This window comes from Trichomonas vaginalis, chromosome II (genome assembly GCF_026262505.1).
Source record: "Trichomonas vaginalis G3 chromosome II, whole genome shotgun sequence".
Lineage (NCBI taxonomy): Eukaryota > Parabasalia > Trichomonadida > Trichomonadidae > Trichomonas > Trichomonas vaginalis.
In genome coordinates, this window is record NC_067204.1 from 10841853 (window position 1) to 10856948 (window position 15096).

The window sequence follows — 15096 nt, forward strand, 5'->3', positions numbered from 1 at the left end:
TTCACAGGTAGCAATATCCAAAAATTTAAAAACATTTTATCAGTTCGTTAGAGAACTAGAGCCTCCTAGGTACTGAACCAGAATCAGTGCCTAGGGGACTCTAGTGATCTATATAAATCTGAGAAACTTTGAGGAAATTGTTCGACATTTCCTCAAAGTTTCTCAGCAATTTAGCGAGGAATGTTCGTTATCGTGTAGATATTTATAATATATACATGATAACAAACATTCCCCGCTAAAAGATGTAAAATCTTATAAGAAATAATTGCAAAAGAATAACAAATTGCAACAAATTTTATATGAAACTGAACCTTATGAGGTAGTGATTCAAGATCACCGCCTCATAAGATTCAGTTTCAATCTCAAGTATCTCAAAAGTAAGGCTCTATTTTTTGCCATGTAAAGTATCACTTTACTGTCAAGCCGTTTTTATCGTTTTCGTTTACAACATGACCACTATTTTGATGACTAAGAAATGTAATTCATCAAATTGGCAGTTCGATGAATAATACCATGCAATCAACAACTGGTTTGTTACAATTTGGCTTGATTCATCAAATTGGCGGTTTGATGAACCGAATATTGTAATCCAGACTAGGTCAGTTACAATTTGGCTTGATTCATCAAATTGGCGGTTTGATGAACCGAATATTGTAATCCAGACTAGGTCAGTTGCTTGTTGGTCATAGATAATAATGACACCTTTCAGTTTTTGTTAAACATCTCAATTATCCCGCCAAAAATTATTGGGTCTAAATTGGTTTTTATTATTATTATTTTCAGAAACAAACTAACTTGTTTTTTAGGAATTTATCATTCATAAAGTCTTTATGATATATTTTCAACTTATAATGAATATGAAATTATAATTGTTATTTTGAAAAAAAATTATTCATGATCAATTCATGATTTAACCAGTTCCTTCAAATTAGGAGAGCATATTCAAATATAATCGCTCATTAAAATCAATTTTTATATTTTTTTTTAAATCGAAATTATCTCATCATAAACCATGCAAACTGACTATTTGTTCTTATCACCATGTTACCAATATCAGAATTGTCTTTACAGCCAAAATTTCGCTCGATAAAAGTCCATCCAATAGTGAGATAATTGAGCAACTAACATTTTTCCATATCACAAAAAACCTCCCCCTTTAATTTTTCTTGAAAAACACCTAAAAAATTTACAGTCATGTGATATAAAATGCGTTATGTAAACGCAAGAGTTAAGGTGATTTGTAATGATTAGTTATACTCTTATCTCATGAACGACTTGAACTAGACGATTCTCATCAGTGTGCTTTAATAATCAAGGAGTTTCTCCTAATTGTAATTTAATTAGATGTAAGAATTTAGCACATTAAGCTTAAAGATTCACTGAAATTGTTGATAATATGGATAAAAATTGAACCTTACTTGAGATAATAGAAACTTCAATAACTTATTGAGCTATAACACTCAAAAATATCTCCACAATCAGTGTTGATATTGTCGGGAGTTAATGTTAGGATCAAACAATAGTAGTAATAGTCAAATAAAGCCAAATTCATTCGAAGTCTCTCCCTGAATGAATGATAGAGAGATTTTATTTAAATTTTACCTCAATAGGCTTTTAATTAACCAAAGATCATGTGTATGATACATTCATTGGATAGTATTATACATATTATCAATGATAAATCATTACAAATTTTAAATCCGATTAATGGCTAAGCGAGGTAATGGGAATATTATTGAAAACTTGCTTAAATGCATGTGTACTCATTTTCACAAGATATTAGCTAAATTTGGATCGTGATATCTTAGATAAAAGCAAAAATTTGAGATTTACAAGAAAATATGGTGAAAAACTATAAGTGAAACTTATTGCATGAGCATTGAGCTTTTCTTTTTCTTCTAAATTTTGCTGCGGAAGAAAAGTGACACTAAATTTTATATCAATGATTGTTCTAAAATCTCCAGAATTTATAAATGATATTGCAATTAAAGTACAGCAAGAAGAAGGAGGACGTGTCACTTCTTACAAGCTTGCCCCTTTTAATTTATTCTACGCCTCACACAAGCTTAGAAACGAATTTATTGGCAAATACATCGAAGATCCCATACATATTGGAACTATATCTGATAAAGAATCGTTTAAGAAATTTCTTGAATTGATGTACAATAAAGAAACACATGTTTCTAAAGAACAATTAATACAAATTATTAAATTTGCGAAAGACTTAGAAGCAAGCATATTTTATCCATGTCTAATTGATGCTTGTTCCAATAGTGGTCTCTATTCTGAACAAAGAGAACTAGAAGATTTAAATGAAAAATATAAGAATCAAATTGATCCAAAAGATATCAACTTATATGCAGATAATATCAACGATGTACTAGAAAGCATGCCTGAAGTTAAAAGATGCCAAGCAATACTACAAATGAATTTAGAAACTTTGCAAAAAATTGACAGAGCGAAATTTAACTATCCTTTGTTAGATACGATTTATAATCTACAGCAACAGCTTGAGGACAGAGCAATTCAAGAGCAAACTGTTCAAACTCAATTTGAATCAATATCTGAATCAGAATCTGACACAGAAGCGAAAATGGCAGATGTTTACAAGGACGACTCGAATATTCCGATACAGAACAAGGTAATTCACGAAGATGACGACTACAATACCGTTGAAGAAAAAGAAGATTTTCCTCCAAAGCCTCCAGCACGTAAAAAGCCCATTTTAAACCCGAACGAGTTGAGAAAAGAGTCAGAAGATATTCAAAAACATCCAAAACAGTTCGTTCAAGATGAAATAATTCCATTAGATTATAGTCTTGAGAGAGCTATCAGGAAAAACAACTTAACAGAGTTCAAGGCACTTATAAAATTAAATAAAAAGCAGATTAATGCTCAAAATCAAAATAATCAGCTACAAGGTCCAATTCATTTGGCAGCAATCAACGATAGGCTGGATATTATGATTGAAATTCTTCAGCATCCAGATGTAAATGTAAATCTCCAGGATTCTCAGAAAAAAACGGCACTTTTCCATGCAATTGAAAATAAGAGAGTACAAATCATAGACAGGTTGCTCAAAGACGAAAGGGTAGACTTGGAAGCTCAAATGAAAGATGGTAGAACGGTTATGCATTTAATTGTAGAAAAAGAAGATTTCACGACCCTCAGAAAAATTGCAAGGAAAGGTAATATCGAGAAATTGTTAGCGATTAAGGATAATTTAGGAAATTCGCCATTCCATTATTGTATTTTGAAAGGAAAAGAAAAATCTCTTGATGAATTGGAAAAAATAATGCCTGAGTACGACGTAAACGACCAAAATAAGGAGGGCTTGACGATGTTGCACCTCGCTGCTGCATTAAGAAGAACAACCCTTCTAATTCGTCTTCTTGAAAATCCAACGATTGATGTCAACATACAAGACAACAAATCGAAGACAGCAGCTTTCACAGCAGGTGACAACCAAAATTTCGAGGAATTTAAGGAGATTGTAAAAAAGGATGATTATGATATTGACGCAAAAAGTGAAAAAGGTTTGACACTTTTCTTATATTTGGTCCTCAACAAAAAGGACTACAAATTTATCGAATTCCTGCTAGAAGAAAAGCCGGATGTCATTAAGCAGCAAGATGAATTAGGAAGAACTGCTTTACATATCATGATTTCAACAAAGAATTTAGAGATGTTCAATACTTTTATAGAACACCCTGGTGTTGACCAAATTCTCAATATGGTTGATAGAGATAAAAGAACCCCGCTTCATATTGCAGCTATTAACAACGAAAATCCAGATTACGTTGAAAGACTTGTTAAATTCAACAAACTAGATAAAAACGCTAGAGATGTTACAAATAAGACTGCATATGAGTATGCAAAGACGAAGAAAATACAATCTATTTTGATGAAATACACTAATATTAATTAAACTTTATAATTTGTTCTTGTATTAAAAATTTAGTTGAATATCGAACTATGTTTTTGATTTCTTAATTCTTGTTTGATGGAAAATTATTTATATATGCTTCAAATGACTATAAAGCAATGGTGAATATTCTTTTATTGTCGTCCAAGACTATTCCTCTGATTTAAGCGATCTCAACCAAATTATGAAACGAATTTATCAAAGGTAACTAAACTCCTTTCGCCGATCCGATTTGCTCCATATTTAAAATATAGCTTGCATATGTAGAAGAAAAGCTAATTTTGAAGTACGCCCGAAATCCACCAACAGGATTTCGAGCTACTAAAAAGGTACTTTTAAATGTGATTTTTTTTATAAAAAATTAAATTTATTTTAAGATCAGACTAAAAACTAATTTTATGGAAAATCTATATCGACAAATTTATTACTTATTGGGTATATAGATTTTTTGATTATGGCGATTATGTCTGATATGCTTCCAATAAGCCAAAACACATTTCATACTGATTTCTATAAAAGGTATCTTTATTATAGAAGTGTAAGCTATATCTGTTTGTTTTTTTATTATAACAAATTCAAAATTCTCTTATAAGGACTAGATGAAATCTGTATTATTAAATCATTAGCTAAATGAAGGTTCAAATAGAAAGTAAATATCAATTTATATGATACTGAAACCAAATAGTTCTTTTAATAAAAGATAACACGCTGAAAATTATTGAGTATTTGCAAATCTCAAAAATCTATTGGTGAATTTGGCTCAACTTTTAAAATTATAACATCCATATCAAATCATAAAAGCAGACAAAAATTAAAGCCAAACCTATCGGCCAATTTTTTTTGATATTTTGATTTTTGAGGTATACTTTTAAAAGTGGATTTAAAGCACTGATGAAAAAACATTAACTTCTGTCGTTATGATTATTGATTTAGACAATAATGATTTTAATCTTTGATTATCAAAACACTAAAGTCATCTTTTTAACATTTGCTTGGTAGCATTAACTCAAGTCTAAAGTACTATTTTATGTGGCACTCTTAGAATTTTTGTATTCATTGTACACGCTGAAATAGTACCATTAAAGTTATGGCGGACTTTCAAAAAATAGTTTGGTCACCTTTAATTTATCTACCAAATCACAAAGTTACTGTGCAATATGACATGAACTGCATAGTCTGACTTGTGCAAAACGAATAGTGTAAATAATAATCATTGCTTTAATTAAAATAAACATTTTTAAAAAATCTTTAGACAATTGAAATCCAAAATGGATAAACCTTTCATCAGACTCTTAATAAAACCTCGTTAGTTCACATTGTGTTTGAATGAATGCATATCGGCTTTTCAATACGAAGTAAGAATGATTTTTTAATAACCCGCCATTTTGCTTTCAATTTTTGAGAGTGAAAAAATTTTACGACAAATATTTTACAACAAAAAAATAAAATTATCTTCATTATTCCATATCATTCAATATTCCAGCATTAAATCAAAAAAAATTAAAAATGAGTATCGAAACTGGTGACACTGCAGACGTCTGGAATGAATCTGAAAATCAATACATGAATGCAGAAATTCTTAAAATCAAAACCTTTTCAGATGGAACTCGCAAATACTTCATACACTTTAATAATATTAATAAAAGATTTGATGATTGGGTAACAATTGACAAAATCGACATGAAATCACTGCAAAAGAAGCAAGCAAACAAACCCAAATCAAGTGATGCCCAAAAGATTGAAGAAGATCTAAAATTCCTCGGAAATTCGCGTAATATAGAGTATTTAAGGATGGGTGATTATCACTATAAATGTTGGTATTTTTCACCAGTTCCTGAACCATACTTTGATCTAGAAACTCTTTATTGCTGCGAATTTTGTTTAAGATTTTTCTCGACTCTCGATGAATACGAAGATCACTGTTCAAGATGTAAATGGACACATCCTCCAGGTGATGAAATTTACCGTCATGGACACATTTCCGCTTATGAAATAGATGGAGGTGTTGCTTCTCGTTGGTGCACTAATCTTTGCTTAATCACAAAGTTCTTCCTCTTCCATAAAAGTGCTTATTATGGAACAGATGAGTTCCTTTTCTACGTTATGTGCTTTAATGATACTCGTGGTGCTCATCCATGCGGCTTCTTTTCCAAGGAAAAGAGAGCAGAATGTCAGAATAACCTTTCCTGCATCCTTTCATTTCCAGCTTACCAGAAAACTGGTGTTGGTAGATTTTTAATACAACTTTCTTACGAATTATCAAAAATCGAAAAAAGAACAGGTGGTCCCGAAACTCCATTGAGTGATCTCGGTCTTATGGCTTACTCCAGCTACTGGAAAGCTGCTGTTCTTAAATGCATTGTTGAACATGAAGGAGAGAAACTCTCTGTCGCATCAATTTCGGCAATGACAGGAATGACAGAAGCTGATGTAATGACTGGTGCCAGAAAAGGTGGCTACCTTGTCAAAGTTGATGACAGATCTCAATGGGTTTTCGGCGCCACTAAAGAGCAAGTAAGGCAATGGAGAGAAAAAGAAAGAAAGAGACTTATCAAGCTTGATCCGAAGAGTATTAGATGGTCTCCTTACCCTAGAAAGTGATATATTATCTTAAATGTTTGTTAAAAATTATTTCATTATGATAAATTCTCATAAATATGAACTGTTTTTTCTGAGCATACCTTGTTTAATGGGGTGTATCAAAATATCTGATGAAATTTTTATTGAATTATTAATATGAGCCTGTCATGGATAATGATAAATACCATTAACTATTAAATTGAAAAACAATCAATAAAAGAAGTCATTATTAGGTTCACGGGCGAAATCGATCTTATCCGTGAAATTTATCAATATTAAGATCAAATGTAAGATGATAATCCATGTATTTTTGATAGTGTCAATGAGTTTTCAGCAATAAATACTAATATCAAAGATTTTTCTGATTGTTCTTCTTCTTAATTAGAGATTTGATATTATCCAAAAGAATGTATTCAGTACAATTTATTGAAATCATATAGAATTTAAGATGATGATATTAAATAATGAGTTGGTTGTATAAATAACAAGAATAATTTATATCAAACATTACAAAACAATAATATGATAAAACTATAGTAAGAATTATCATCACTAATCGTTGAATTAATTATTTAGAAGGGCTAGGTCCTATGACTGGTCTCTTCTTCTTTAATTCAGGTCTTGGTTTTGGTTCCTCATCGAGTTCTCTTATTTTCTGGGCCACAGCTTGTTGTATTGTCTCTTGTCTTCCATCCCATATGTACTTGTGTTGAGGTTTTGGCTCGTTATCAGCATTCGCAAAGTCCTTTAAGTTCTGAGCAATTTGCGATCCAGAAGCCAAAGAATCGTACGCTCTTTCTTTTCTTTCTTTCATCATTTCTACGTCTTTCAAGTACTGTGGGTGCTGACGCTCGTATTTAAGATGTTTTCCGAACTCTTCAATTGGTACTTCTTGGCCTGTAATTGGAGAAATTTGCATGATTTTCTGTTCAGATTTAAGAGTTTTTCTGACTTGGTCTTTTTGAGGAACTTGTTGAGAAACAGGTGCAGGTTGGTCATCGTAATCTATAGTTTGGACGATCTTAAATGTAGACCAATCGTAGAGAGAGTTTTCTTCATCAGCTTTGTTCGCTTCTTCCTCTTTTTTCTTTTCTTCCATAATTTGTTTCTGATTATCTTTTTCTGCAATGAGATTTGCTCGAACTACCTGTAAAGAAGCAGCCTCGGATTCAAGTCTGCGCTGTAACTTCTGAGAAGGACTTAATGCGAGTCGATATTGTTCAACCATGGTAGAGAAAAGTGCAAAATATGGCTTTCCTGGTTTTAAGAAGTCAAAAAGAGCAACATCTTGTTGTTCTTTGAATAAAACTTGTAAAAATTCTTTTCCGTATAATGCAGTGTATTGAGCGGCAAGTAAAATAGCATCGAGTTGTAAACTTCCAATTTCAGGTGGTGGCTTGTAAGAAAATGATGGTGGTATGATTGTTGGCTGAATTTGAGGTGTTTGAAGTTTTGGTACTGTTGGGGCTTGAAATTGTTGTTGTACTTTGACTTCTTCCTGCTTTTTGTTCTTTTGTTCTTCTAATCTTTGTAAGTAAAATGCATGAAAAGGATGATCTTCTTTTACAAAATCAAATTGATCCATTTTCTTCTCCAAAAGAGCTTGCTCGAACTTACTGCCATGTTTAATAATCGCGGGTATAACTTTGTCAATAAGCTCGATAATCTTTGGAGGAGGGATAATAATTTCAGTCATTAAATTTTGATGAAAGAAAAGAAAAAGAAAGAAGTCTTATTGATGTTTATAATGTGAGGTTCTGTTGTTTCAAGTTTGAATTGTTCACAGCAAAAATTTTTTCCAATTTTTTCTCAAAGGCCATGGATGCTGCGAGTTTCTTGATGCTGATGGCGGTGTGAAAGAAATGAATCTTGATGATTCAGAATCTATGAAATGGTATAAAGAATTAGAGAATGATGCTGATATCACAGTATCAACAACAGAAGATATAACATCATTAAAACCAAAAGTTGTTAATGTTATCGCTCTTGCACAATATTCTTGCAATAAACTCAATCTTGTCAGTATTGCCTCTACAATTCGTAATGCTGAATACAAGCCAAAGAGAATTAAAGCCGTAGTTATTCGTATTCGTGACCCAAAGGCTACAGGATTAGTATTCTCAAATGGCAAAATCAACATTGTTGGTTGCCGTTCTGTTGAGGATGCTAAGCGTGCTGCTCACAAGTTTAGAAAGATGCTTCAGCAGATTGGATATGATGTCAAGCTCGTCAATATTACTATATCATCAATTGTTGCTACAATACATACACCATTCAACATCGCTATTGCACAAATAGCCAGTGCTGATGGCCACAAACTATTTTGTCAATATAGACCAGAAAAATTCGCTGGTTTGATTTACAGGCTTACAGACCCTCAATGCACAATGCTCATCTTCCAATCAGGAAGTATTGTTCTTACTGCAAAATCCGAGGATGACCTTACAGCAGGATCAAACTGGATATACCCAGTTCTACAGAAGTTCGAGAAGAAGTCTATGTCGGAATTACTTATATAAATCCGCAATAAAATTGTTGTATTTTTGAAATATTATTCTTTGTAAAGCTCTAAATTTCCTCTAACCCATCTTTATTTTCTTGGGTAGTCCCCTCTTAATCACTCATCTTGACTCTTCTTAATACTGAATAAAAATCGAAATTTTGTGAAATATTATCATTAAACCGTGTGAGTTATAATTCACTAATAGAATAATAATGATTTTGACGTGTGGAATTGCTGAATATGTACATTTTTAATTCCAAAAAAAATTGAAAAAAAAGAAAATGACTTTAAGGGTGCACACGAGAGGATCATGTAAACTTCAGAATTTAGAACCTTATTTTTAGGCATTATCTTGGCCTACCTTATTTAGGCTCGAAAAGCAAAAAATATCAAAAAATACAACTTGACTCCATTATGACCCTTTCATGGAGGTAGTTTTTATCCGCGAGTATTTTCCCTTTGAATCTCTTTACAATTCGAAATCAAATTCAAATCTCAGTAGAAGAAAGGAAGAATCGACTTACTACGGTTGTAATACGAATAAATACATATATTTAATTATTTTTATTTACATAATAATTGTTTGAAGCTCATATTCCATCAAATTTTTAAATAAAAACATTAAAATGTTGAAAATGTTCATATATTTTAATAGGGTTTTGGCACTTTATTGAGGAATTACTACATACATAGTCGAACTGAACTTGATATTTTGAAATTTAAATTATTTATCAAAATTAAAATTTAACTTGAAATTTATAATTATTTAGTCATATTTTGCATAATTCTAAGTAGATTTTGTAAAAAATCAAGAAAGAAAAATTTTAACGTGCTTTATTTTTTCTTTTTTATAATAATACATATTATTATATAATTAACATATTCATAATGTTTCTGTTGTAAACAGAAATTCATCAAAAGTGACACCTCAGAAAAGCTAAAATATTGAATTTTTGGAACTTTTGATAGAGCACGTTTTTAAATATTAATTAAAGTAAATGTATATTTTGTAAAGATTCTTTTTAATAAAAAAAATAAAATTTTGAAGAAGAACACAAAATCTTCTGAAAATAATATCACATAAACTCATATTATTTTCTAATATATAACTATTTTATATAAAAATCAAATTCAATGATCTTAAAAGCGAAGGATAAACCTCAAAATTTACGAATATAATGAGTGGGAATATAATGCTTATCTATCATAAAACCATATGAAATATCAATTTTTGCTTTACGCCTAATTTTTGACGACAATTAGCAAAAATGTTAAATGTTAACACTCAGTCCATTTGAATATGAAAAATAAAATTGACTTTGATTAAATGTTTTTATTTATCATGCAATTCTTCTTGCGGCCAAAGATTTGAATAAAATTTCAAAAAATAAGATAGCTTAAAAAATAATATACGGTAGTGTTTACTAATAGATGAATAGTATATAAATTCTATTAAAATGGATTTGATCCAAAAAATATAAAACCAAAAATAATTGTTATAATTTAAATGAAGAAGTAATTTAAAACGATTTTATTTATGATCAAATTTTATATATTTTTTGGATCAAATCCATTTTAATAGAATTTATATACTATTCATCTATTAGTAAACACTACCGTATATTATTTTTTAAGCTATCTTATTTTTTGAAATTTTATTCAAATCTTTGGTCGCAAGAAGAATTGCATGATAAATAAAAACATTTAATCAAAGTCAATTTTATTTTTCATATTCAAATGGACTGAGTGTTAACATTTAACATTTTTTGCTAATTGTCGTCAAAAATTAGGCGTAAAGCAAAAATTGATATTTCATATGGTTTTATGATAGATAAGCATTATATTCCCACTCATTATATTCGTAAATTTTGAGGTTTATCCTTCGCTTTTAAGATCATTGAATTTGATTTTTATATAAAATAGTTATATATTAGAAAATAATATGAGTTTATGTGATATTATTTTTCAGAAGATTTCATTCTATATGCCTATGAAAAGTACTCTCAAAACTAACTTTTTCCTAATTATAATTAAATCTAGAATATTGTATTATGCTTAGTATTATTTCATTTTTCTCATTCAATTTAGAATTTACAAATGTCAAAAAATTGAGAGATGTCACTTTTGATGAATTTCTGTTTATTACATTCACCCTTTCAAAAATATAATCCTCCTCCTCTCAAATAAACGTACATACGGGTGGCCTCTTTTTTCAAAAAATTAAAATTTGAAATTTTGGGCTCAAATATTAGAGATTTTTTCAACCTTCAACGATATATGTTGTCTATATCAGACCTCCTTTCTTTTTGATACTTAACATTGTTCCTAAATCTTAGCCGTTAAGGCTGTTCTGAAAATATTTTTTTTTTCGAAAAAATTCGAAAAAAATTCTTAAAATTCAAAAATCCCTTAATTCCTGAGGATTTTGGAAAAAAGTTTTTACATGAACATGTGTATATTATATGAAGTATATTGATAAGGTAAAAATCAAATTTTATTGCATATTCATCGAGAAAATAAACTAACGAATCCCTCAAAATTGAGAGGGTAATCCTCCTCCTCTCAAATAAACGTACATACGGGTGCCCCCTGAAAAATTACAAATTTCGAGATAAAAACGGAATTTTGTTAAAAATTTGGAAAATATAAACCATTTTTATTTAAAAGATATTCCGAAAAAATAGATTTTTACTCGGTTTTCTTTGATATTCATAAAATTTGAAATTCAATATTGATAATTATGAGAGGATTCATCAAAAAATAATATAAATATTAGCATATGCACATCACAAACTTCATAATTTAGTAGTATGGCTCTGTGGCATTCATATTTATTTTTGACTTTCAGAAATAAGAAAAATTATTCAAGGTTTGAATAAATATAAACAGTATTTTATATTAAAAAGTTAACAATATCTCTCCAATAAAGATGAAATATCATTCTTCTTAATTTTGTATTTCATTTGCAAAACAAGGAATATCTGAGTTGAACATTAAAGACGGGATGCGCCCAGAATTAACAATATTGAATGAATTTTGCTTTGGCTTGAGAGGTTCTTTTAAGAGAAACTCTATGGATAATTTTTTTGGCAAAGAAAATTGCTTGATCTCTTTTTTAGGAGGGACATATTGTACTTGAACCGGCTGATAATAAACTTGTTGATATTGGGGAACATAGGACAAACGATATAATTGAAGCTTTGCTGTCCTATGCACTTTTGTCATGCGCTCTTTTTTATGCCCTACAATGCATGTAAATGGCTTTATTTCAGATTGCTCTTGATTGACGGCACACTTTGTTTCCATTGATTCTTATTTTTAATTTCAAATGGATTCAATTGAAATTTTTATAAAAGTCGAATCTTTCGTTGGTATTTCATAGTTGAATCACTTTTCTTTATCTGACGATTTGAACTTTGCCATGGCATTCAAATTTTTTGATGGTTTAAAATTCAATAATCCAAGTAAACACAGGAAAAGGTACAGAAATTTATTTTTAGCTCGGTGGCAGATTTGGCATTTGAAAATGAAAATCATTCAAAAACAGCAGTTATTTTAATTGAATTCGTGTTGTAAATTTTTTAGGAGAATATCAATGGAATTAAAACATCATGTAATATTTGACCCGTGAATCTGAATTTTTTTGTTATAGACCGAAAATAGATTTTTTCGGTTTTCTCTTCAAATAATTGAAAGAATGATACTATTATAGGTTTATTATATTATATAGCATATAATCATGCTATAGCCGAAAATTATTAGTTTTGAGAAGATTGAATATAACACAAATAAATTTGAATGTAAGTTAAATTGCTTGTTGTTTTTAATAGCTATTTAATGAGAAATCCAATATTGCAAAATTCAAATTGAATGATTGAAAGAACAGAAAAAGTCATTCTTTTCAATTTCGAATATGTTTCATTGTATTTATAATTATATGGCAAATAAGATATTTAAACTTGATTTTTGAAGGAAAATTCACAAAATTGAATAAATTCAAATAATTTTTATTCAAAAATAAACTAGTTATTTGAGTTTAATACTAATTATCTATTCAAACTACAAAGTTTGGAATTTAAAATATTTTGTGAGATCAGATTGAATTAATTCAAGGTTCTTTTCAATTAATATTAATGACCATATTACGCATTTTCGAACCTTCTAAACCAAATATATAAAAATGGGAGACGAATGTTAAATTTGCTAGACATGGGGGAGTTGTCTGCAAAGTTTTAGCTCTTATCTCTAACAAAAAATTAATTTTTAAAAAAATGACCGAATACGTTTCACAGCGAGAAAAAAATAAACGGCAAGATAGAATTTCTAGACATAAAGAAGTTGTTTACCGAGTTTTAGCTCTTATCTCTAACAAAAAATTAATTTTTAAAAAAATGACCGAATACGTTTCACAGCGAGAAAAAAATAAAAGGCAAGATAGAATTTTCTAGACATAAAGAAGTTGTTTACCGAGTTTTAGCTCTTATCTCTAACAAAAAATTAATTTTTAAAAAAATGACCGAATACGTTTCATAGCGAGAAAAAAATAAAACTGTGCACTGATTTTCATTTTCATTTCCAGTCACTTTACTTATTATTTTTTCTTTTTTTCATTTTATTTATAAATTATTTCATAATACGTTTATTTACGTTACCATTTTCTTTATTCTTTTGAATTCCATACTAGACACTTATAGAATATTTTGATTGTTAACGTACTTCATTAGAATGAATCCTTACAAAGGGTATGTCGATCGAATTTACCTAATTGGTATTTCCAATCAGATTGAAGAAGGTAAAATGACATGGGAAGAAGCTTGCACCCATGTTCCCATCGCCCCAACCCTTCAATCAAATGATTTCAAATATTTAGATGTTTCAAAATCTTTTTTACAAAATCAATTTAGCTTACAGAATATCCCATTGCCTAAAGGCAAGAAAGGTCGTAGGGTCAATCCCTACGACCAAATCAAAGCTCTTGCTGTGATACATGACCACTGGGCCTTTCCCTGTGGTCAAACAAAACAATGGAAACGTGTTGTGCATGAAAAATAGCGTGACTTCACTTTTGACAAAAAGTGACATTATTTATGATGGTTTTATCATTTATTTGTCAGATTTATAAATGGATAATAATGCTGTAAATCAGATATTAATTAAAAATATTTAAGATTTATGTTCGAATTGAAAAGCAAAATGATATTTTTTTTAATTGAAAAACGTTAATATCTGATATTTTGAAGTTTTTAATATTTGTTAGTATCTTAAATTATTGAATGCATACGTTTTTTATGTTCTCAATTTTAAAAAAATTGTGAAGAATTTAGTTTTTTGGAGATGGATGTTTAATATTTGTGAGTGAGAATGCAAGCAGGAGTTTGGTACTTTAAGGCTAGGTTGAGATAGATTTCCCATTATATTATCTGTGAATATATTGTTTGAAAATTCAAGATATAAAAATATATTTCAAAAAATTTTATATTTTTAAATACAATAGGGTGGAAATATAGTACGATGAGATAGCAATGATATATTTTATAATGGGAGGTAATCTGAAGATAAGTAGCAAATTTTATGCGATTTTGATTGGGAGTTGGAGGGTGTGAGTACTATAGCATGTAATAGTATCTCACACCCTCCAATTCTTCCTATGGCGCCGAAAAATTTTTGGTGAAATGCGACGACATTTCACCAAAAAATTTTCGGCGCCATATAGAGAACTATAGTCTGCGAGGTACTGATTCTATCTATGTACCTCGCAGACCATAGTTCTCAGCCAAAATGTCAAAAATTTCGGAAATTCGAAATAATTTTTTTTGAGAAAAAATTAACCGTTTAACATAATATTTATAATATTGCTTATTCAATTAGACGGATTAAAAATTATATGTTTTCTTTTTATTTTTTCAATTAAATTATTAGCTGACTCGAATTTGTATAAGTTTTTTAAAATAGATATCAAAAATTAAATATAAAAAAGAAAACAATTAAGAATATTAAAGTAAATTCTTTATTAAGAAACAATAAAATGAAAATATAAAACTTTGTATGATTTGAGTGGATATTGAGAGTAATTTGTGAGTGTGCTTCA

General features: G+C 29.5%; 4 protein-coding genes across 4 annotated transcripts, besides 7 other annotated features; 3 read left to right on the forward strand and 1 right to left on the reverse strand.

The window, feature by feature from the left end:
- Positions 1-15: part of a mobile genetic element that runs on past the window's edge.
- A 704-nt stretch (positions 16-719) lies between these two features.
- Positions 720-1154: a mobile genetic element.
- Positions 1155-1942: 788 nt separating this feature from the next.
- On the forward strand, positions 1943-3928 carry TVAGG3_0522950 (protein ubiquitination; the record flags this gene model as incomplete). Its single annotated transcript, XM_001300814.1, has 1 exon — positions 1943-3928. One exon carries the CDS (start codon positions 1943-1945, stop codon positions 3926-3928), a length of 1986 nt encoding a protein of 661 aa, XP_001300815.1.
- Positions 3929-4125: 197 nt separating this feature from the next.
- Positions 4126-5047: a mobile genetic element.
- A 379-nt stretch (positions 5048-5426) lies between these two features.
- On the forward strand, positions 5427-6526 carry TVAGG3_0522970 (histone acetyltransferase protein; the record flags this gene model as incomplete). Its single annotated transcript, XM_001300813.1, has 1 exon — positions 5432-6526. The coding sequence occupies one exon, from the start codon at positions 5432-5434 to the stop codon at positions 6524-6526; it is 1095 nt and encodes a 364-aa protein (XP_001300814.1).
- Positions 6527-7073: 547 nt separating this feature from the next.
- Positions 7074-8201, reverse strand: TVAGG3_0522980 (mRNA 3'-splice site recognition; the record flags this gene model as incomplete). The annotated part of the gene is made up of 1 exon (XM_001300812.1): positions 7074-8201. The coding sequence occupies one exon, from the start codon at positions 8199-8201 to the stop codon at positions 7074-7076; it is 1128 nt and encodes a 375-aa protein (XP_001300813.1).
- A 190-nt stretch (positions 8202-8391) lies between these two features.
- On the forward strand, positions 8392-9024 carry TVAGG3_0522990 (DNA-templated transcription, initiation; the record flags this gene model as incomplete). Its single annotated transcript, XM_001300811.2, has 1 exon — positions 8392-9024. The coding sequence occupies one exon, from the start codon at positions 8392-8394 to the stop codon at positions 9022-9024; it is 633 nt and encodes a 210-aa protein (XP_001300812.2).
- A 276-nt stretch (positions 9025-9300) lies between these two features.
- Positions 9301-9903: a mobile genetic element.
- Positions 9904-9941: a mobile genetic element.
- A 1175-nt stretch (positions 9942-11116) lies between these two features.
- Positions 11117-11153: a mobile genetic element.
- A 1501-nt stretch (positions 11154-12654) lies between these two features.
- Positions 12655-13491: a mobile genetic element.
- The last annotated feature ends 1605 nt before the right edge of the window (positions 13492-15096 follow it).